Source organism: Vicugna pacos, chromosome 6 (genome assembly GCF_048564905.1).
Source record: "Vicugna pacos chromosome 6, VicPac4, whole genome shotgun sequence".
Lineage (NCBI taxonomy): Eukaryota > Metazoa > Chordata > Mammalia > Artiodactyla > Camelidae > Vicugna > Vicugna pacos.
The window spans coordinates 19790447-19814823 of NC_132992.1; the positions used below are offsets into that span (position 1 = coordinate 19790447).

General features: G+C 45.5%; 1 protein-coding gene and 1 long non-coding RNA gene across 8 annotated transcripts in view; one reads left to right on the forward strand and one right to left on the reverse strand.

Annotated features, from left to right (window-relative positions):
• Nucleotides 1–637: 637 nt before the first annotated feature.
• On the forward strand, nucleotides 638–1437 carry LOC140697083 (uncharacterized). The gene is made up of 3 exons (XR_012073904.1): nucleotides 638–756; nucleotides 958–1010; nucleotides 1253–1437. It is a non-coding gene; the product is annotated as an uncharacterized lncRNA (long non-coding RNA).
• An 8006-nt stretch (nucleotides 1438–9443) lies between these two features.
• SQOR (sulfide quinone oxidoreductase) overlaps nucleotides 9444–24377 on the reverse strand; it is a 60552-nt gene continuing 45618 nt past the window's right edge. For all 7 annotated transcript variants that reach the window (XM_072962499.1, XM_072962497.1, XM_072962495.1 and 4 more), the window contains 6 exons: nucleotides 21428–21622; nucleotides 19643–19852; nucleotides 14352–14535; nucleotides 11456–11523; nucleotides 11009–11187; nucleotides 9444–9760 (listed from right to left, as the gene is read on the reverse strand). In XM_072962499.1, the coding sequence (XP_072818600.1) occupies nucleotides 9703–9760; nucleotides 11009–11187; nucleotides 11456–11523; nucleotides 14352–14535; nucleotides 19643–19852; nucleotides 21428–21622 (894 nt within the window). In that variant the 3' untranslated portion in view covers nucleotides 9444–9702. The remainder of the gene's footprint in view (nucleotides 9761–11008; nucleotides 11188–11455; nucleotides 11524–14351; nucleotides 14536–19642; nucleotides 19853–21427; nucleotides 21623–24377) is intronic.

Consider the following 24377-nt stretch of genomic DNA (forward strand, 5'->3'; position numbering starts at 1 on the left):
AAGATTAAACAAGAGATTGGACGCAAAGTCTCTAGCCGCGTGTCCGCCTCAAAGAATTCAAAATTGTAGCACTTAATACCGTTTTGCTTACGACTGTGACTATGATTATGGCTGAGCGAACTCACCTGTCCGGAAACGGCAGGGAAAGGGAGCGCGGCGCCGTCCCTGTGCGCTCTGGGGTGGTGCGAAACGTGGCTGGACGGACGGGCAGGCGCTCCCCGTGAGCGGAGCTTGGGCTCCTTTCCTCAGCGCTGACCTGGCTGCCAGTTGATCCGTTGCAGGTGGTAAACACACACACACACACACACACACACAGCCTAGCCTTACGTCAAACCGAGTGTTTCTAGGCCCAGTTTGTAAGAGAAGATCTCCAGTTGCTCCAGTTCTCCCGCAGGGGGCGCCCACAGCCCGGCTCCAGGACCCAGCCAGGCGCGCTCTCCCCGTCGGCGCCCCTCTCCAGTACTTGACTGGCTCTGTCACAAAGCACACTGAGAGGCCCTGGGAAGCTGGAAGGGCCCTTGCTGGCAGGTCCTGACAGGAATCCCCGGTGTCAGCAGGCACCAGAGGAGCTGCAGTTCCCCTTGCTAGTCAGGAGGCTGCTTTGCGCGTGCGCAAGAGGACCCTGCCTGAGCGCGCAGGCTCGGTTAGAGTCTAAGCTCCTCCAAGGCGCAACCCAATTTAGTCACCTGAGGACCTCCAGTAGCCGGCTAGAGAATGAATAAATGCATAACTAGATTAATGTTGATAATGCAGAAGGTAGGATGGGTCAACCTTCTTACTCTTGTGGTAAAAAGACGTTTTTAACCCCAACATCGCACTGGAGAATCACCACCACCACCCCATTCTCAGTCCAACTGGCTCCTACAGGGCTGACCCAATCCTCTCCTGCAAGAGTGGGCCCGTGATTGGTTCAACCAAAGTCACAAACTCAACTTGAACCATCAAATCTTTTCCCAGATTTCTGCCATTGTAACAACCAGGAAAGAGAGACTGTGGGCTCTAAAGACCAGGTAAGCCTGGCCCTGCCTAGGGCTACTTTGTCAGCATGTGAAGTGGTGACCTGAGGAAGAAACCAACACAAAGCAAGGTGGAGCAAGAACAAGAGAGGAAGAAATTGAGCTTCTGGATCCAGCCATGCCTGATCTCCTTCCCAAACTTATAGTATATAAGCCAATAAATTGCTTTTTTGCTGCCTGGCAAATAAGAGAACTTGGACTAATGCATTTCTCTTTTCTCTTTTACTCCTGAGCAGAAATATGACAGCACTGAACTAAGAGGAGCCTTCCAAAGTAATCCTGATATCAACAATTTTTCTAAGACACTGTGAGAATAGACTGAGATTCAAATCCCAGTTCTGCTGCTCATTTGCTTTGTGATCTTGAAAACCTTGTGGAACTTTTGACAATGAACACATCATTTCCTAATCAAAAATAACGGCCATTTCCCAGGGTTATAAATTGGATTCTAAAAGTTTCATTTTAATCACAACCATTTGAATTACTGTGTTGTTTGTACAGTTATTGATGTTTTAGCACCTACAGTATTGTATTTGCACATAAAACCGTAAGAAGGCATTACTCATTTAGAAGACAAGCACTAATTAGTCAGATATACGGTGGGTTAATAGGATGTGTGGATAGATTTACACGCTGGACCGTTACCAATTTGGAGGAAATAAGCTCACAAAATCAGCTCTGCTGGACGGAAAAGGCCTCCATTTGCTCAGATAAGGAAGAAATAAGATGGGGAGAGTTTTCTGCCACAATCTTGTGAAATTTCAGGGGATAGTCCCCAGTCAACAGTAGGATATCTACTCTGGGTGGAAGGGCCCTGACTGACCACTGAGACAGTAAACAGGTGGGGGCAGAAGCCAAAGGTTGGTCAGCAGTTGTCCCTTTCCCCTTGTCCTCCCATTGCCCCATACAGGGATTTGGTGACCTTTTTAATGAGGCCCATCCATGTGCAACTTTTTCTCTCCTCTCCACTCTCTGACTCTCACCACCTCTCCCTCCAGTCTGCTCTTTGCTTCAGACCTCTCTCTGCCATTCACAGGACTACAAGTGCCAACAGGGCCCTGGGACCAAAGAGATTGCCAGCGTTTTCCAATTTCTGGAAGGTCTCCTTTAACATGAATACTTATAACTGTTTTGGCCTGTAAGCTTGGAAAGATATGTTCATCCCAGGCTTTTCTTATGTCAAAACTACTTTAAGGTTTCTCTCCATGAATATCACTGAGTAAAGGCGTCTGAGTAAAACCTTATTGTGGAAGATGGCTGCGACTCCACAGCCGGCAGGGGTTTAGGAACCTAACTTGCTGGCAGTGCCTTCCTTCCTGTCCAGAATCTTCTCCCTGCTCCTCTCACTCTCCAGGGCGGCACTGTCATCCATCACAGCCACCCAAGCCTCCCTATCCCCACCCGTTGCAGCCGTCTGAAGCCCTGGGTTTGTGTGTCCCTGTTCCTCCTATACTCAACCTCTGTGGCAAGGAAGAAAGCTGGGAAAAGACAACTGGTTTCACCTAGAGTCGGCCAGTGAAGGAGGCGCACTCGCACCAGATTGACGTCGGAAGAGAAGAAGCCCTTTCCCTTGGCGATGGCCGGCGTTTCCGTCTGCAGACACGAGGCTTGCATCAGCTTGCAGGCGGTCACCTGCTTGGATGGGGCAAAGGCTAGGATCATTGGGTCCAGTATTCCTGCAATCTCTGCAGCCTCTTGACTCCTGAAAACCGGCAGTACTTGTCCACGAGGTTTGCTTCCCCAGCCATTCCTGGTGTTCTTTTCGAAATAATTTCCCAATGTTCCGGGATTTGGTAAAATTTTCTGTAAAGGGCCAGGCAGTAAATGTTTCAGCCTCTGAGGGCCACATGACTGTCCGTCACAACTGCTCAACTCCGCCATTGTAGTGCAAAAGCAGCCCTAACCAATACAGAAACGGAGTAGCGCTGCTGTGTTCCAATAAAACTTTATTTATAAAAACAGACAGGCGAGAGGATATAGCTCAGTGGTAGAGCACACGCTTAGCATGCACAAGGTCGTGGGCTCAATCCCCAATACCTCCATTAAAAAAGTAAATAAACCTAGTTCCCATCCCCTCCAAATTTTTTTAATAATAAAATTTAAAAATTAAAAATTAGAAAAATAAAAACAGGCAGTAGGCTGAATTTGGCTTACAGATCATAGTGTGCCAACCTCACAACAATTTTTAATTCCCTTTCTGCTTGAGCTATATATATATAGTGGCTTCTGTTTGCCTGATTGATACAGTATCCAAATAGGAATTTTTCCTCTCCTCTCCTTCCTCAGTGCCATAATTCAAGCCCCCAGATCCCTTGCTGCAGCTAGTTGGCCCTGGCCTTGGTCAGTCCATCCCGAGTCTTCTCTTCCATCCTTGGCTCACCCATGCTTCTAGAGTCTACTGTCATTCACAGGTAAACTCCTTCAATGGCTCTGCACCCCTTTTAGGTTACCTTGTGTCAGTCAGGGTCCCAACAGGCCACAGATGACACAGTGGAGTCAGGATAATTCAAGATGGGCTTATTGACAAAGGCAGGCCAGGTTAGGGGAACCGCAGGCACAGTGCACTCCCTCGCAGTTCGTAGCCAAGGAGCTGTTTCCACCCTTGTGTCCATTGGGGTGGGTGCAGGGAGAGGTCATCAGAACCCAAAAGGAGAGCAAGGGTTCCCCAACCATCTGTGCTGAAAGACCAGACTTGTGGGCTTTGTTTTCATTTTGTTTGATTTTTTTTTTAAATCTAATTCCTCTCAGACTAGTGCTCTTGTAAAATACAATTTAAAAAAGTTAGAAAAAAATGAAATTTGAAAACACACATAAAATACAAGCTCAATTTTTTTATTATTAGATTCAGCAGATAACAGATATAAAATCTGTCCAATTGCTATAAAAGTTTATAAACTCTTCCTCTCAGTTTCTGTTCTTACCTCATCACGAGGCCAAGGCAGCCCCACAGGGAGGGAGCCAGAGGAATTACTGTCCCAAATTTACTGTCCTCCCTCCCTCCCATCCCCTCCCAACCCCCACTGGCCAAACCCAACCAGAAGCAGAGGAGAACATTCACACCTCCCGGGGCAGAGAGCAGGATGCCGAGAGAGCAGGGAGCGGGGTTGAAGGGACAAAAAGCACCACCAGAGAACCCAGCCCAAGAGCTTTCAAGCCCATTTTCCACCCTGTCTTCCTGTTGTGCAATAGCCTTCTCATCCATTCCGCATTACCCATAGTCCCCAAATCCTCCCACTGAGTCCCTTTACACATCCTATTCCCCATGCCTGGGAAGTTTCCTCTTCTCTGCTCCTGGCCAGACCTTCCTCATGTTTCAGGATCATAGCAGTGATCATGGTTTGGAGTGCTCAGAGTACTTGTCTACCAATCTCCTTCTTTTGGTAGCAAACCCCACTCCCCTAGATATGAATTGGGCATGTGGCCAAAATTTACCTGGTTAGTTCAGTTAAAAAAATATTTATTGAGAACTTAATGCTGTCCTAGGTCATACTGTTTTAGGGACTGAGCCAAAAAGCACTCATTCGGTTAGGGGAAACACATTTATTTGTTTATCAGCTGATACTCATAATCTTCCTAGAACAGGTCTATGGACATTTAGAAAGCAAAGTTTCTTTCCTCTACGGAAGCCAAGCCAGGGGGACATGCATGTAGCCCTGTTCCTTGGCACAGTGAGAAAGCCTGTCTGTCACAGAGCATGACTCAGAGGAGAGAAGAATTAAGAGAATTGAGATATAAACAGAGTACCTTGATTATCTTATTCGGCTCCTAGATCTAGCCAACCCTAAGTCTACAGCTGAATTTCCTGGTCACATGAGCCAATAAGCTCCCCTTTTTCGCTTAGGCTTATTTGGGTTGGATTTCTCTCTCCTGGAACCAAATGAGTCTTGGCTAAGACAGGGACTCAATTTAAACTTTGCCTTCTTCTGGATATTTTCCCTGAATGCCTGGTATAAGTCAGCGGCATATTCTGAATGCTTGAGCACGTACAGACGGGACACCTGATTTTGGCAGTTCACATAAAGAATCCAGCAGAGCTCACTGAGGACAAAGCTTTCATCTCTGAATCCCCAGGGCCTTGTATAGATTAGATGCCCCAAAAATGTTTGTGGGAGCAATTGCTAATGAATTCTTGCAGTCAATGAACCCCTATAACCGGCAGTCTATCCAATGGCACATGCCTATCATATGTATTTGTACACCCTGGAGAGAGGGACTGATGGAGCGCAAGGGAGACTGAATACAAAGGGCCATCTGTGATCTAAACTAGCCAGGGGCCCAGAGAGTTTCAGCCACTCCCCTAGGTCCTACGGCCAGTAGGAGGCAGATGTGAGACTCCAACCCAGGCAGGCTGAGCTCTTAGCCACTGCCCTTCACGGGCTAATCCGTCATGCCGGCAATTCCTCAGCTCTGAAGGTCTGTCGAAAACGAGGCCGGAAGCCATGGTGGTGTCTAGTAACAGAATCCATCCGCCTTGTTAGAACAAGGATGTTGGAAGCCCCACCATGACCCCGTTTCACCCAGACAGGCAGGAATTGCTAGTCTAAGGGGAAGCTGTATTTCTGAGCGCTTCATTCAACTCCAGGAGTTGATGACAACAGTAATAGCTACAGTCTACGTGCCAAAGTGCTGAGAGCTGTGCCTCGATTCATTTAGTGCTTACATTAACTCTGCGAAGTAGGGATTATTACCCGCTCTACAGGTGACAAAGTGGTGATTAAAATTCTTGAGTGGGACGTAGTGAGGCACTAGTCAGTGGGAGAGCCGGGACCTGAATCCCAATCTGTGGCTGCGAATCCTGTGCTCTGTCCAGCCGTCCCTCGAGAGCATCTGAACCCAGCTTCTGCCAGGACAGCACCAGAGTCCCTGCCTTTCTGTACCTGTGTCCCCCTGGGAGTGGCCCCAAGTTGTATGGGGCCACGGAGGGATGCAATTACAGGAATTTTATTGCATGCATGGAAAGTTATAACTTAATTTAGGGCTGTTCACAGCATGCACTACTCCAGGGAAGTTACTTTTAAAAAAATCAATATTGGGGGAGAAAATTGTTCAATATTTCACCATCCAACTTTCCCAAGGGTCTCTTGTGTCCTCTCTACCTATCTGTTACGAAGTATTATCCTTGACTTTCTCCAGCATGTAGACAATCTCCTTAGCAACTTGGCAGTTAACCTAACCAGAGAGACTCGGTTTTCATTAATCCTTTCAGAAAGCCTCATCTCCAAAGCATTGCCCTTGTTCCTTCCCTCCCTGAAATGATCTCAATGAGCCTGTCCTGAACGAAAGTTTCATCTGTGGTCTTAGGGCATGAAGGGGAAGTTTGCTTGAAAACCAGACTGGAGTTGATTGTGGTAACGGTCAGAGGAGCTACTCTAAAATGTTGCATTACAAATCCACCTTCCTAAAAAGGAACAATGTTCCAGGTCTGATCGTTCTATTAGTAGGATTGTGTGAGGATTATGTGACAAAAGCATCTAGTGCTGACCATATACCAATACCGTTCTAGGCACGTGATGTATATTTGGTACATTAATTCATTAGCAGTTTTATCAGCCAGCAAAGGATCTGTGTAGCTTGAGTAATTACTAACTGATCTCCTCCAACTCTGTATAACCAACCACTGGATCTGCAACACACATTAAGTATAAAACACAGGTCACAAAACAGCACTTACCATCTGATCCAATTTATTTTCAGTAACTTATATGTAATAGTCATATTAGGACAATAGAGAGAGAGGCACCAAGATGTTCTTAGTTGTTACAACTGGATGATGGATTTGGAGTGATTTTTATTCCTTTTGTTGGTCTCTGCTCTCTAAAAAATTTAGACATTAAAAAAGAAAAAACTATAAATGTTTTTAATACCAAAAAAAAAAAAGACTAAATCTGAAACCCTGTGTTCCCCCTGCCCCCTTAAGTCTCACTTCCCTCCCTGTATCTTGGTGGTCCCTAAGGCTGCCCAGCTCTGTTATTACTATACCCACAGCTCACCCAGAGCTGACACCAAGGCAGAAATTTAGAGGGAAGAAGCTCTGGGGACAAGGGGCAGGGGCGAGGAGGGACTTCCCGAGTCTGCAGTCCTGGCGCTGGGTCACCTCTGGAGGTTGGGACCTGCAAGCCTGCAACCTCACCACACCCCGGGCATCCCCTTGGGAGAGACCACCGCCCTGCCCTGGCCTCACCCCGCCCCCTTTCCTGCGGCTGGCCCTGAGAAGCACAGGCAGTCCAGAGGAAGGCCTCTCCCTTGGCCAACCCCACAATTATGGTTAAGAGGATATGGTTTCAAAGGTCAAAATTTTCTGTAATTCAGCACATTTCTGATCTTTCCCAACTCCAAGGAGTGAAAGCTGGAGACCAATGGACTGGCCAATAGTCGCTACGGCTCCCTCCAGCCTTGGCAATAAATTCTGCCCAGCATAATGTGAACCGAAGCAATGTTCTGATGCTCGGAGGTTTATTCAGAATGCACGACCATAAGCAGGCCCAGGAGGCTCCAGGGCACCCGGTGAGGGATTTCTAAGTGACTCAACCCGGAGCCTCAGCCTTTCCCAGAATCACAGCCTCACTCTTTGAAAATGCATTTTTATCCACATTTGGGGAAACAGTCATGTCTGTTTATTCCCAGGACTCCTTCGACTTTGCAGAGAATGATCATTCAGGATGAAGAGCCCCCAGCTCCCCGGACTCAGCAGCCCCCTAGGACCCGGCTGCAGCTGTCTCAGGCAGGAACTCTGCCAAGGCCCGGGGACCCCAAGAATAGGGCAGATGAACCCCACCTCCACTGGTTTCACCAGCACCACATAGTGAAAGGCAGTGCCATCTTCTGGAGCAGGGCTCTCCTATTCTAGAAAGAAGGTGGGGGTGGGAGAGGTGAGTGTGATCACTGCAGGGGTCAATAAAATCTATTGTCCAAACGGAACATGTGGAGAGGGAAAGGGGGCGCTGTGAAGAGCTATGCCAGAATAACATGTTAAACAGGTCATTCGGATAACATCTCCCACTTCTATTGCCAGATTAAGGGTCTGCTGCTAGGGTGCTACCCTGTTCCTCCTCACAACATGCGCCACCGAAGAAAATCTTTCCAAATCAAACCAAGGCCTCACTCAGCAAGCTCCCTGGCATCCCAGGGAGAGGAGCGGAAACTATCACAGGAGCCACAAAACGTGGCCCGGCCCTTACCTGTCTGGTTCACCGCTGCATCCCCTGGGTCAGGACAGTGCTTGGCAGCTAGGAGATGCTCAGTAAATTCTTGCTGACTGAATGAATGAATGAATTCCTGAGCAGAGTCTCTAGAATCATGGGGAACTTTAGGAAAGCAGAAAGACTTGGCAATCCTAGGTAACACTGTTACCTAAACTAGGTAATTGTTTAGGTTAGAACTGTTAAAAATCTAAGGCACTGCAGTGGCAGGCAGCAGTGCGGTGATAATAGCTCAGTGGTAGAGCACATGCTTAGCATGCACAAGGTCCTGGGTTCAATCCCCAGTCCTCCATTTAAAAAAAGTTTTTTTTTTAATAAAATAGATCCAAAAAATCTAAGGCATTGCCCTTCGGTGGGGTTAATAAGTAAATATAAAATATGCAAAGCTTTCAAATTCCAGATTGAATTGAAACTATAAGCTTCTGAATAAACTGAAAACAAATGATTTTGAAGCCATTGCTGAACTTCAAGTAAACTGGAACTACACTTCCTGCAATATTTCCATTGCGAGCTCCTTCAAAATTTTACTGGCCAAAATTGGAACTGAATCAATGCCATTCTCACTGTAGGTACATTCTCTGCTAAAGCAGGGGCCATGGGAGAATTGGATTTACGAAAGATTTAGTGGGGGAAACGTCTGTCAGGGCTAAAGGAAAAGGAACAGGAGAGGGCAGGGAGGCTTTCAGACCATGATGTGTGAGGGACACCTGGGAAAGCGGGCAGGGGAGGAACAGGGAGGGAGGAAGGGAAGTAACAGGGGAGGGCTGGGGGGTGGGGAGAACCATCTCACATGGGATGCACTTTTCAGAAGGTTTTAACCAGGCTGATGTGGAATCCTGGGGCCAAAGTTGCCAGGCAGAGGAGTTCCACATCCTACAGGAACGGGCCAGCACGAGTTCCCCACAGTGTCAGTCACCAGCGGGGAGGAGACAGGGCCTCAGCATGAGCATGGTGGTGAAACAGAGGGGCAGCAGCTGGGCTGTCAATCCACAGTGCCCCCAAAGCATACGTTCAGGGCTGTCACAGACAATGTTTGGAATAATATTCTCCCTGGAATGACTCTTGTTTTCTGCAAATCCAGACAGATCTGGTTTTCACCAAAATTATGCCAGTTCCTAGTGGAATACTCAAAGTAGATGACTGGTGAGCTATCCCCCTACCACAATCTTTTTCTCCCAAGGGCTGTAACTTTTCATGCCACTAGTCAAGATAATATTTTCTCATAGAGTCTCAATCAATGGCAAGCTTTTATTTAAAAAATAGATGTCTATTCTTTCATCTGCATGTTTCCAAAGACTCAAGCTCCTCCTGGGCAGCCCGCATGGAGGCCGTGCAGAGGTACTGAAAAGGCAGGCATTGGGTCACCATCACCCAGCAGTGGATTCTTCACGGGGTTAGGCTTTGAGTTCTTCACGCTGCTCTCGGTCAGTCAGTGGCTGCGATTCTGGTCCGGAAGCCATCCAAGGAGAGCCGGGTTTGGGCCACCCTTAGCTCATACCCAGATGGAACAATTTCCGCAGAAAGGCTGGTCCTCCCCAATAGCCCCTGTTAAGATGTGACACAGAAAAGGTGTTTGCATCAGAAAAGACTCCAGCCAGCAGGATGTTAAAAGGGAAGCCAGGCTGCTCACAGAGAATGCTTCTCAGGCCACAGAGCAAGATTTGTCTAGTGACGTAGAAAGAGCCTGTGACTAGGAGCGGGTAATCTGCTTCGAGTCCTGGCTTTGACACTGACTTGCTCTGTGAGCCTGAACATGCTGGCTCAATTCAGCAAACCTGGACGAAGCCTCTACTGCATGCAAAGTGCCATCCTCTCTACTTGCATTTGCTCATAAACTAAGTATAGGTCAGGGTTTCTCAACCTCAGCCCTACAGACATTTTGGACCGGATACTTCTTTGTTGTGGGGGCTGCCCTGCTTAGCAGCATCTGTGGCCTCTGCTCACTAGATGCCAGGAGCATCCCCTCCAGTTGTGACAACAAAATATATCTCCAGATATTGTCCAATGTCCCCTGGGGAGCAAAATAATTGCTAGTTGAAAAACACTGGTATTGATATTTTGACTTACTTTTCTCAAAGGGTTTGGGAAAATCAAATGAGATTTTTCTTTGTAACAAAGAAGAAGAATTAGTAATTTTGTAACTCTATTCACTTAATGACTACTGTAGCTGTCTCCTTGTGTATTGTCTCATTCATCCCCATCCTAGAAGGAAGGCAATAGGACTTTCATTTTGCAGATAAGAAACTTAAACACAGAGAGTTTAAGCAACTTGCCCTAAGACACACAGCCAACAAACGGCAGACACGTGACTCAAACACAGGTCTGACTCCAAAGCTTATGCTCTTAAGCACTATGTTTTCTTTTTCCTGTAACATAATAAAAACAAAAGTAAGGTAGCAGATGATAAAGTACTTGACATGTCAAAGTGATTTAATATGATGACGATGATGATTTACCCAGCAGCAAGAGAGAGCCAGAACACAGAAGACAGAGAACTTGCTCACTGTCAGTAGTGAAGAGAAGAGGCTGCACCCCCCGGGGGTGGGAGCTGCGCTAGAGCTCCCCTCCCTCAGCCAGGGCAGCCCCTTTCTCGCCACATCTGGCTGAGGCTCCAGAACCCTTCTCAGGCTGCCATCACTGATCCCTGAGAATGGCACAGCCAGGTGGGCCCCTCTCACCAGTCCTGCTTTGGGCTTATCTCCTGAAGCTGGAGGGCCTCCTTAAAACAAGTACCCCGCACAAGTCCGTGCCATCTGCTAACAGGTGTGCCTCTCTCCCGGGCGATGCACTCACCTTAGCATCAAGTTCCAATACAGGATGGGCATCATGTCAGCCTTCATGAGGTACATGGAGAGTCTCTCTTTGCCCTGGTCAAAGGGGAAGGTTTCCAGGGGCTGAGCATTGTAGTCGAACTCCGCAAGAATCACACGGTTGTAGCCTGTCACCAGTGGACACGACGTGTAGCCATCGTACTAAAATTGTCCGTAAGACTGAGTTAGAAAGTGATTTTTTTCATGCTGCTACCTCGACACTTTAGAATTTATTATTTACTCTGAGCAGTTGCTATTTTTTGTATATTCTAATTTTTTCTATAGTGAAAAATAGAAATTATATAACAAAAAATATATGAAAGGCAAACTCTGAAGTGCCCATATTAGAGAAACCAAGAAAGCAACAAACTGTTTTTGGGCAGAATGGGAGACAGTAAAGGAGACAGTGATTCTTACAAGGTACACAAACCTTCTTCACTGGTGTTTGATTCTTCATGATCAGAGAAATTGTCCTGTCCAGGATTCCTGACTGGGCGGCTATATGAGAAATGGAAAAGTCAGAAAAACATAAGCTTCTAGATTTTCCATGAAACTAATTTGCAAACAACTTTAATGTGAACAAGTTAAGAAGGCTCCATTCCCCATCCCTCTAGAATGTAACTAGAACACAACTCTTCTTACCACCCAAAGTGCTGGCTACCAACAGGGATTCTTCAGGTCACCAAAGGCCCACACAGATAACTCGTAAGTTTGAAACTGAAGAGCCAGCTGCCTCCAACAGAAAGGCCAGCAATTTTAAACAAGAGGACTCTTAAGTGTGGCCCTACCCCAACGCCACTCCCCCTCCTCCTAGGGGCCAATGGGTGTCAGCCTGGTCTGCGCGTCCAGTATCTGGGATGCCCCTGTGACCTGCTTCAGACAGCCTAGATAAGTTGCCCCATGGTGGTCTGGACTGAGGTAAGACACATGGCTGGTGGCAAGTAAAGCCAAGGATGGATTTGTGGCACTTGTGTAAGCATTGCCTAGGGATCCTCAGAGGACCTGGAGAGGCGAACCTAGTGATAAGTGCAGATCCATGTGGGGAAAGCTAGGACTCCTGTTATATAGACACCCTTACAGAGAAGAGCAAAGAGACTTTCACACAGGTCAAAAGAAATGACGTACAAAGAAGAGCATTCACTGCAGTACTGTTTGAAATAAAACTGAGCTGCAAACGATATACATATAAATTGTGGATTAATTAAATAAATTCTGGAGCAACAATACAATGGAATATAGGTCATAAGAAATAATAACAAAATTAAATTTAAAGAATTTTTAAACATGTAAAAACAATAGGGATGCTCTCTGGCTGGAGGGAGGGTAGAAGCTGAGCAAATGGAAGGCGGGGCTGGGAGCAAGACTTTTCACTTACCACTTTTTGTTTAATCATACTTAATATTTTCTATTTGGAACACTGAATTAAGTGTATGTGTATTTGCAGTGGCCAGAAGTTGGGTAATCTGGACATCACATACATCACAGGTATTTCCAAATTCATCAGGCTTATGTTAAGAGAAATGTAAATTCAACGTATCTCCCCCAGCGGGGAAGGTATAGCTCAAGGGGCAGAGTGTATGCTTAGCATGCACGAGGTCCTGGGTTCAATCCCCAGTACCTCCTCCAAATATAAATAAATAAGCCTAATTACTTCCCCCTCATAAAACAAACAAAATACAAAACAAAGTATCTCCCCCACAGTCTACCTATGAATCCCAAAGAGAAAAGATACTCACAGTGGAGAGAACCAATGGGCACCCCTTGACCCAGTGATGAAATCTACCCTCACCAAGGACAAGACAAACCAACAGGGCAGGCTCCTGAGATGACACAGTGGGAGGCACACAGCCTTGCTACGGAGGGTCTTGCCAAAATGTAAAACCTGAATCTGATCATAAGAAAACCACCAGACAACTCTAAACTGCGGGATGGTCTGTAAGATAAACAGTCTGGACTCTTCAAAATGCCAATGTCATGAAAGTAAAAAAACAAATGTCAGAGGCCTGTTTCAGATTAAAGAAAACCAAAGAGACACGACAACCAATGCAGAGTACAGAGTGTGGCCCTTGACTGGCTCGTGGATTTAAGGGGGATGGGGTGGGGGAGGGGAGGGAAGGAGGGAAAATCACAAAGGACATTTTTAAGAAAGCTAGAGATATTCAAACCGGATGGTATATGAGATGATTTTATAATACAATGCTCAGTTTCTTGAGCATGATAATGGCCTTGTCGGTATAGAGGAAAAAGTCCTTTTACTTAGGAGATACAGGTTGAAATATTTGAGGGTGAAGTATCATAATGTCAAAACTTACTTTTCAATGATTCAACCAAAAAATGTGCATAGAGGGATCAAGCAAAATACTGATTTATTGGTTAAGTATTATATTGATCATAAAATATTAATAACTGATTAATACCTGAAGGGCATATAGGCTTTCACTGGACTTTCTTTCAAATTTTTCACAGCTTTGAGATTTTTGAAATAAAAAGTTGGGGGGAATGACTATTAATAATGAAAAAGACATTCAGTGGTTTCCTAGGAAGTCCCTCTTAGGTTGAAGCAGTCAGCAAAATTAACACAACATGTTCGGCAGGTGCGTAATTCACACACAACGCTACCATACCCACCGGCAGGGAGGTCCGTGTTTTATAGCTTCTAGGGAAGACAGTGCCTGTCTACAGAGAACAGAATCTAAAAGGCAATTCTCCCCATCACTGCTAGAGCAGAACACTGAGGAGAAGGATTTAGTTTTCCAGGCTGAGGCCTTAATCGTGCACCAATCAGGGCACTCTCCACTGTATCTGTCTTAACAGAACAATTTTCTGGTCCACAAGCTTTCATTGACTTGCATGTGTTTCCTGGGCAAACAAATGCTTCCCTAGTTTTACAGTGTTTTATGGTATTTCAGGCAGAGGGAAAATAATCAGCCTGCCTGGTATGAGGGGCAAAGAAGGCCAAGGAGGTGAGCACGGCGGTATGAGAAGTGACAGAAGTCCGGAGAGCTGGAAGAGCAGTCCTTCGCTCTAATGCCCCCTCCCCTGAAAACTACCACTTGGGCGGAGAAAGGGCAGATGAGGTCACGTTACTCTCGTGCAAAGCATTCAACACTAGGTTCACCGATGTCGTGCTTCTGTGGCTGGGAGCCCAAAGTCATTTTTAGGCCACACAAGTTTCTTTGTTATTAATGAAGACAATGAAATATACCTTCATTAATATAATGAACATATGATGAAATGCCATTTGTGCCCAGCTTTTGTTTTTGTTTTGATGGTGCCTTAGGGTGACATCATCTTGAGTGGGCTGGAAACACGGCTCGCTGTCCTACCTACAGCGGCGGCGGTCTTTGACGTTGGCAGGTTGGTGCAGTCCCCGATCCCAAACACGTTCGGGTACCGCTTGTGCTGCAGAGTGTCTTTGTCCACGTCCACCCAGCCGGCAGCATCAGCCACAGGACTCGTCTTGAGGACGTCTGGTGAGCTCATTGGTGGTGTAACGTGAAGCATTTCGTACTACAGAAAAGGAGAGTGGCCCAATTTGTGCTTTTTCCATGACCTCTATAGCTCCCTCGGCCCTGCCCCATCTCCCTTACCCATACACTGTCCCACGGCTGCTCGGAACACTGTACAATTAGTGCTCACACTGACCCACACCCTCTCCAAGGTCTTACGTGCTCCCATGCAATGTGGTGATAAAATAAGTGACATGGTCTTCCCACAAAGTCCACGGGATCCCTATGGCAGGAGGCATGGGGGAATCCGAAATACTGCAGTGAACCTCACTTTCTAAAAGAACACACTGATGTCTCTATCATCACTAAAACAAAGTGGGTGGTGTATCTCAGTTGCTCTCTCCCTGACCCTCAGCGCTACTTGTAAAGACTGGTACTTCAGTTTTATTCTGCAAAGAGGTGCTCAGAGTCCCTGAAACTTGTAAAAAGCCATGTGAGAAGCTGGTAAGGGAGCACTGTTCCCAAATATGGGGCAACTCTCCAAATACATAAAGGAAACCATCAAAACACCAATTTAAGATGAAAAAAAAAAGGATAGTAAGAATATTGGCTAGCACTTTGGAGAAGGAGGGGTCTGCTTCAGCCTTGGGTTTACTGAACTGTGTAGAAGGTGGGGTGGACTTTTCTTTCCAAAACCTCTATCAAGGCAACAGGGCATGGACCTGACCAATCTTGATGGCTCATTTAACTCTTCTGTTTGTTTATGTAATATTTTCTCATTTACCCTTTTATTCTTTACATAGAATATTCTTTTTTTCCACCTTTAACATTTTTTATTGATTTATAATAATTTTGCAATGTTGTGTCAAATTCCAGTATAGAGCACAATTTTTCAGTTATACATGAACATATATATATATTATCACATTTTTTTCTCTGTGAGCTACCATAAGATCTTGTGTATATTTCCCTGTGCTATACAGTATAATCTTGTTTATCTATTTACATAGAATATTCTTTTATTTATAAAGAAAGTTTATTCTTTTAGGTAGTTTTAATAAACTCCATATAGCAATTTCAAATTGATTTAAATGTTAACAGAACATTCATTATGGTGAAAACTTTCACAGCTTCAGACAATCCTACCCTTGTGAGAGTCACCTGCCCTGGGTTTCCCTCAGGAGGCCCATGCCTTCACCGGGGCCTGGCAGTCATTAATGGCAGAGGGAGTCAGGAAGGTGGGTTGTATTTATTTCCACTCTCAGATAATCATCAACTTAATTAACCATAAGAAAGAAAGAGTCTGGCAAATGGGAGTGCTCCTCTGTGAGGTACTCTGGATGGTTCTTCAGGGGCGTGGGTCCCTGAGGCTGGGTCTGTTAATAAACACAGAGACTGAGCACGAGTCTGCAGGACTGTGGGTGGGATGGGCACCAGTCATGACCCACCAACTTATGAAGGCCACGTCTGTGTCTCTGCAGTTAACCGGAACCACTATTTTTTAGCTGGGGGCTTACCCTTACCAGTCATCTCTATCTGTTAATGTGCTTGAATTTCACAAATACACATGAATTCCCCACATCTTTTCTAGAAGGGAAGTTAAATATTTCCACATAATCATAAGGGCATGGAGTTCTACTTGAGCAGAAGAAATACTAGGGTCCGCATTACAGATTTATTGAAAATAACATTGGCATTTAGTTGTAGCTTGGTCTTTATCCATTAGTTCCATAATCTGAATCTGATAAATAACTTGGTTCTCCTTCAATAGCATAAATAACCTACTCGGAATGATGATTTTCAAACTTTAATGTTCATAAGCAGCATCTGGGAGACTTGTGGAAAACGCAGGTTCCTGGGCCCTAAGATTGCAATCCAGTAGGTCTGAGAGAAGCACAGGAATCCGCACTTTAACAAAACCCCTAGTGATTCTGACACATGAAACCCACAGATGACAGTCTTAGCAGCTCTGGCTTGAAGCAACAGGTTCATTTACAATGAAGAATGGAACGCTACAACCTGGACAAGCCACTTCACCTCTCCTTATCTAGAAAGAAATGTGCTGCACTAGACAATCTCCAAAATCCCATCCAGTTCTAGGACTCTGTGACATTGAGAAAGTTTAGATTTTTAAAAACATAAGTGACTTGGACCAGTTCACAAGCTCTCTGTGAAGGATCAGAGACTACAGGCTTTGGGGTACATTTAATTCTTTACCGTGGCGGTTCTCAATCCCGGTTACACATGGGAACCATTAGGGGCATTTTTCAAACTCCCAATCCTCAGTCCATACCCCAGACCAATTAATCAAAATCTCTGGACTCAGGCATCAGCATGTTTAAAAAGTTCTCCAGGGCATTGTAGTGTGCAGCCAGGGCTGAGGGCCACTGCTCTAAAGACTTTTGATAGATTTTTTGAAATTCATATGTTAAAGAGTAGAACTGGGTCTGGAAAGAAAATCTGACCTGAAATCATACACTTCAAAATGGACACAATCTTCTTTCCTTATAAACCTTTTAGAAGAACAATAACCATTTACTTATCCAAGTCTCTATCTGCAGCCTCAACTACCCACAGCACAGCTGAGAACCAAAGTAAAAAGAACCAAATAACAAAATTATCTTCAGGCATGCAGGCTCACACACTCCGCTCATAAATAGGAGGCTGTGGGCCCTCACACACAGCCCATTTGCTCTAACTTTACTTAGAATTTAACAATTGGCTATTTCATTTCCCATCCAGTAAAAAAATAAGCAGCAATTTAGAAGAGCTGAAGGGACTTTCCAAAGATGCCTTCAACTGCCTGACAGGCAGGAAAGAAGAAAACTGGAAAACTACAAAGAGGATGCCCACGAAATTAAATAAAGTTCATGTATAACTGAAAAATTGTGCTCTACACTGGAATTTGACACAACATTGTAAAATGATTACAAATCAATAAAAAATGTTAAAAAAAAACAGAGTAGTTTGAGCCCATTTTATAAGGTGATAACTAGCCTTGAACCGCCCACTAGGCCCTATGTAAGAGCTATTCAAAATTATGAGCCTGGGACATCCTGAGACACCAGAAAGCAAGAAGTGCTCAAAGATGTGATGGAAACATGTCACAGGGTCATGGGAGCCATCCTGAAAGGGCCCCTACTGATCAAATCTGGGACAACTTGAGCACCAAAATAATTAAGGAAAATATAAACCATGGTGGGGGTGGCGGGGGAGGAAAAGGAATTCATGAGTTCATACTAATAATTAATTAATTGAGAAGAGATGGCTTTTTGCTGACAGGATGCCAAGAGTCTACCAATAAACGTGGTGAAAATGCTGAACTGGAAAATCATCATTTTACAGCCATCATAGTAAGGACGAGATTAGACAAAAATCATCAATGGATGTTGTCTAGTGGGAAACTTAAATGAGTAGGGAGTAGGGTATCTGCATGGTCTTGAAGTACCCCCACTCCAACTCCTTAGCAGCAAGGAGGTAAAAGAATAATAACTACACAGCGGAGAAACTGAACCATATTTTAACTGGTGACCAAAATGAACACCATCAATGAGGGGCAGACGAACACTGTGTGCTTTCCCATGTGATGCCCTGGACGGACACGTCACTGACATGGTAGTTTAGTTTAAAAAGCACAGTCTGACACTCATCACAAGAAAACACAGACAAACCCAAAATGAGGAACATTCTGTTAAAAAATAAAAGTTGTGGGGAGGGGAGCTGTATTACGCCAAAATGTCAGGGTCATGGAAGACAAAGAAAGGCTGAGGAAACCTTCCAGGCTAAGGGAGGCTAAAGAGACCCGAAAATTAAATGCAATACTTGCCTGTAGACCGGCTCCTGTCCTAGAGGGGAAAGCGGTACAAATGCTGCCTGTCCATCAACAAAACTAGAACACAAAGTCGTAGACCACAATATTGTGCCCATGCTCAATTTCCAGGGTCGGTAACTGTACTGTGGTTCTGTAAGAGAATACTCCTATCTCTGGGGACATTTACAGTGGACTATTTAGAGGTGAAGGGCCTTGATGTATGATGTGTATAACTCACTTTTAAATGCTTTAGGGAAAATATATTATATTACATTACATTATATTTATAGAGAGAGAGAGAAAGAAATAGAAAGTGAGATCAATGAAAAAGCAAATGAGGTAAAATTCTATAGTAAGAGAATCTAGGTAAAGTCTATATACAGTTTTATTTTAACTCTTTATATTTTTGCAACTTCTCTAAGTTTGAGATTATCTCCAAATAAAAGTTTTTTAAACTATGACCTTGAGTCATTAGCAACATTTTAAATGATCGTCATTACACACCATTTAAGAAAGGAAAGATATGTGTGATACAATGTAGAAAGAGCTTGCACTAAAAAGCTTAAAATATGATGTTAAGATGTTTAGAAAATTAGTCTTTGGTTCAATTCAAAATTTCTTTTTATGGAATCCTTCATTCCTCTAAAAATGCTGAATGAATCAAATGCAACTGGGTCTTGTTTTCTCACTGCTAACAGCCCTTGCCAGAATGACATAAACAAACGATGCCTCTGTGCACCTTCTCCAGATGCCTTTTTACATCTTGCTGTTGATGTACTTTTCCCCCTTCACAGAAGAAAAAACAGACGCATAGAAGCCAAACTCATACACAAAAGCAAGCTCTTTTCAAATAGGGTGTAGCTCACCCAGGTCTTTCACAGATTTCTAAGCATCTCCTTTGATGCACAGGTGAAAGGTGTCTGAAGACAGCCTCTTCCACAAGCGAGACACCCACCCTTCTTGAACTACCCACAAGCAGCACTGATTCTCACAAACCATAAACTGAGACAAGCCCCAAGTCCTGCATTTAAGGAGCCCTTCCCAAACTCCAGGCTTTAACTGAAGCTATGAAATATTTTCAGCTGCTTCAAGTGACTCAGTGCCAAGTAGACACAAAAGAGAATAAAAATTCACTTGGTACCAGTAGGTGAACCCTCCTCATCTCCCATAGACACAACCTCATCTCTTTCTCTTCCCCATTCATTTTGGTTACCTTCTCTCCTATCAAAGCCCTAAGATGCTCACTGTAACCAGCCTCCAAAAGCACATGATGATGACGATGCATAAGGAAGTGGCAGCCTCCCTGTCACCTGCATTTGAGTCACTGCTCAGCTGACCGCTTAACCTCAACACTCACTGATATCACTTGAGTCTCTCCAGGGTTGTTCAGATTCTCAAAAACAGCCTCTTGTTTATCAGCTCGGACTTCAACAAGGTTCTGCTTGTAGTTAACGGTGAGGTTCCTCTCCTGGATGATCTCCTGCAGGGCATCTGCATACTTCTTGACCCCAAAAATAGCCCCAAGAGAAGTGTTGAAAATGATATTGGCCTTGGATCGCTTCCCCACCTGAGCAAAAGGAAAGGATAGAAACAACCAACATCAAAGCATTGCTCCAGCCACTTTTTTTTTAAACCTAAACAAGAATTAAAACCCTCAGAAGAGACCTCGCCAGCTTTCTCCATCACTGTGCACTGGTGTGGTGGGATGTGGACCAATCCACTGCCTCCTTCTGATTTTCTGTCAGTGACACAGCAACTAAGCGCACACTTGAGTCAGGGGTGGAGGTGGGTACCATTCAGCGAGGGCCAGAGACCAAAGGTCAAATCCAAGAGAAGACAGAATTGAATTGTTTATTCATATATTCATTTGTTGATTCACTCAATAATAGTTAATGAAGTCTGGAGTCCAGGTACTGTTCTAGGTGCTGAGGGGACAGAAGTGAACAAAACAAAGTTCCCCTCCCCTTGGCTCATACACTGTACTATTGTTCATGTGTCTCAGAGAGGCCAGTCTTCTCCCAGGTGCCTAGGATCTCATGGCACCTGAAAGAGAAACGTCGTTTTAGGCCATCTAAGACTTGGGAGATGTTACGCAAAAGAGAATTCCGGGAGGGAAGAAAGCTAGTCTCTTACTCTATTCCTCTGTTCAGCTCCTTTTCGGATGTGCTTACCCGGATCACACTATTTGAAAGAAGCTGAGTAGGCAAGAACCTCAAAAGGCTGTGCCAATCCAGAATTCTCATGACCCAGAATGACCTTTCTTAGAAACAGCAGCAATGGTGGACCTGTTCCTCGACTCTCCCCTCAAGGGCTGGGGCGAGTTTACATGACCCAGGTGAAGGCCCTCCCAGTGCCAGCTCCGAGCATCCATTCAACACCTCTTCAGTCCCCCGTCCCGCTCCCCTCTGCACACCTGTCCCTTTACAGAACTACAGGCTGCTTTGAATTCTGCCACTGTCTCCCACCAAAGCACGCTTTGTAAACCAACTGCAACATCCCACACAAGGGCAGGAGGGCGAAAGCAGCTTCCCAGCTGAGCTGTGGACGCCTGAAGGTGTCTGAGGAATGCTGAGAAAGCATCCCCACCCAAATACCTCTTGCCACTAAGGTTTGAAGTTCTACGTGAACATTTTTTGCCTTTAGGATTGTCATCAAGAGCCAGAAAATATTCATAACATTGAACTTAAGTCGGAGCAGCTGAGGATATTATTACATACAAAAATGAAAAACGTGCAACTGTGTAACTCCATAGAAATACTTAAACAATCTCTCACACATCTCCCCAGTGGTCTTTGATACACATATTTAAAAGTATGTTACAAAGACTATTTAATAACCTGAAATACATCCAAAATTTGTATTACAGTATAATTATAACTACGTTTTAAAACACACGTACAGGGGAAAAGTGGAAGGACATGTCAAATTGGTGACGGCAGCTATGCCAAAGCAACTGGACTATGAGTGACTTCTTCCTATCTTCTATTTTATCAATTTCTAATTATATGATTTTGTATGTTTGTAATAAAAATTGAGAAATAAAAAAGGTATTGACATGGACAAAAAGGGAATTCTGGCAGTCACTGAACTGATGATTCTGCCATCTGCTCCCCTTATCTCTGCCCCTGCAAAGGAAGCATACCTTCCTGAAGTAGGCTTCGGATAAATACATGATCTTCTGTGGGGCCCCGGCACACTTTACTGGAGTATTGGGGAAGGTAAAGATGGCATTGCCCTCCTTGAAGTCCTGCAGAGCTTTCCATGTCTTCTCTACCGTCTTGACTGAATAATTGGACCCTATTTTGGGATGGGCAAAACCTTCAGGGAGGCCTTTAACCTGCAACAAAGCACACAAAGAAATTATTTTTTAACAAAGTGCAAACAGAGTCCATGTTTCGGGTCCTAGTTCTCTGTCAATTCTACAACCTGTCAAATATTTCAGCACAATTATTAGCCCCCAGGACTCACACACAGTGGAGCAGGCAGGTGGGTGAGGGGTCTGCCAAGACCAGAGCTGGATGCCTGGAGTCCCCTGTCAATCCACAGAACATCTCGGCCTCCCTGGCCAGAAGACCAGGATTTGAACATATCCCACGATCTGAGTGAGGACAAGAAGCCAGCCGTACCTCCTTCTTGGAGAACCAGCTGCCTTACTAGGAAGAAGAATGACAGGCAGGACCAAGAGCCGTACTGTCAGTAATAACAAACTTTAATTACCCTGTATCAGGCTGCAGAGATCAAGCTCCTGGCAAAGGCAGGTAATTAAAAGCATGGACTTGGGAACCCCACAGACCTGGCTTGAGACCTGGTGTTTCTACTTAGGAGTGGTGTGACCCTGGCGTACATTACCCAATAGCTCAACTGGTGGGTCTCAAAGTACAGTCCCCAGAACGGCACCAGTTGGGGACTTGCTAGAAATGCAAATTATCAGGCCCCACCCTAAACCTACCGAACCAGAAACTCGAGGACAAGCCCAGAAGTCTGCTCCCACAGGCCATCCAGGTGACCCTGTCGCATACTGAGCAGCTTATGTGCATCACCTGTAAAACGGGGATAAAAGGAACTGCTTCATGGGACTACCGGCAGGAGCAAAGGAGACCACGTGTGTAAAGTGACTGGAAAAATGACGTGTACGTGGTGACTGCTCCATATGTGTATTCAGTGTAGTCCTGCCAGGAAGGGTAATTGGGCCCTTGCCTTAAATGCTGGAAGTTTCATACAGCGCAATGAGGACGGCGCAGGGCGAGTTAAGAGACTCAGGCATGAGCAGGGAACCATCGTAAAATCACCAAGATGGGCTGGTCCTTCAGAATCCCCCCGGGCTGTGCTCAGGCTGTGGGGCGCCCACCTGTGGAGTCACCCTACACCTATCCCTCAGGTCCCAAGGAAACAGAGTCCTACGGTCTCCCCCATTATACTCACATCAAACAGCAACTAGTCCTCTGATAACTGACTAGATCTCCTGCTACAGTTTAAGTAGCTGTGATATGAGCAGTCACAACAACAATAACCACTATTATAAAGCCGCCCCGCGCTGTAACGTTCCTGCAGTTCTGCGTCTGTGCTGGGATTCACTATACTCATGACACTCCGCTGAGGGAGGGAAGCATCATCGGTCCATAGACACAGATGAGCAAACTGGAGAAGAGCCAGCGTGAGAGAGCCACCTACCACCTTCTAGTCACCGAGGCCCCTGACCGCTGCCGAGGGCTCCCCCCACAGGACCGCCGCGCTTCCCAGCTCCCAAAGCGAAAGTCACCTTCCAAGAGCTAAACAGCTGATCCCTTACTGTTTTCCTTATTTTTATCTAGTCTGAAGAAGCTGCTGTTAAGGGAAAAAGGTGACAAATAGTTCCTTTTAGGGAGATGGGTGATGACCCCCCATTGAGTCCAAGTTGCTTCCCTGGGAACTCTGAATCCGAAGGAGCAGGGAGAGTCTGAGAAAGAGATGAGAACTGACCCCCCACTTTGGCTGCACAGCAATAGGCTGTAGGATGGGAGCTGTGGACTGTCCTGTCGCACTGAGCAGACAGTGAGCAGGGCGCCGTGCAGCACAGACTACCTGGAGCTGGTGGGAGAAACAGGCAGAGGCAGCTGAGAGAGGCTGCCTTGGCTCCAACAGAACCCAGATCAGAGATCCAGCCCTTCCGGAGGCCCAGCTACCTTCCTGCCCTTGAGATCCACACACCTTGGTATCCTCACTGAATAAATCCCCGTTTTGTTTACATTAACTTGAGTAGTTTTCTACCATCTGCAAAGAGCGCCAAGTAACACAGTAGCCCTGGTAACGTTACTCACATTCTTGTAGCCTCAGTTTCCTTAACTACTAAGAGGAGATAAAAATACCTACTTCACAAGTAGCTGTGAGAAGTCAACATGAGATTCCTAGCATGGTCCCTGGCACAGAGGAGAGACTCCATAGGAACAGCTACTTTTAAATACTGTTGTTTCTTACTTTACTGCAAGAAGCTGCGAAGAGCTCTCAGCACTGATGTCTTCACACAGTCCTCCTCACATGGCACAGGGCTGCCAGGGAGACAGGACCATGGAGACGGGCTCTCCTTGCTAAGTCAACACTGGCGGGGCTTCTGAGAAGCAAGGGCCTCCCAGAAATTGTAAGTGTCATCTTTCTCCGTGGAGTCTGCTCCACAGCTGGTTGCTCTGAGACTCACAACCACGGCGCCAAACTCATAACATCTTCACACCAATTCATGGCTTCTCTGGACTGTCACAGAACACGTCCCAGGTCTTTTTCACTACCCTTACCTTGGACATGTCGTGATTCTGGTTTTTCACCCAGAAACTCACTTCAAAGACCTAACTGATCCAACTCAGATGAGGCCTTCATCTGGACCACATTCCTGAAACTTGTGACCTGGTCATCACTTTGCTTTCCTGTGCTCCAACTATTTATCCACCGTCCCCAACAAGTTCCTAGAAACCACAATTCCTAACTTACTCCATTATGTTTTAGAAAATTAAACTTGAATCACAGTTGTCAGAGGGCATCTGGCTTCCTAGCTCAGTGAAGAGGGATGTCTAAGGAACCCCTAGGGTAGCCTTTATATTGTATCAGCCACTCCATACCAAAAC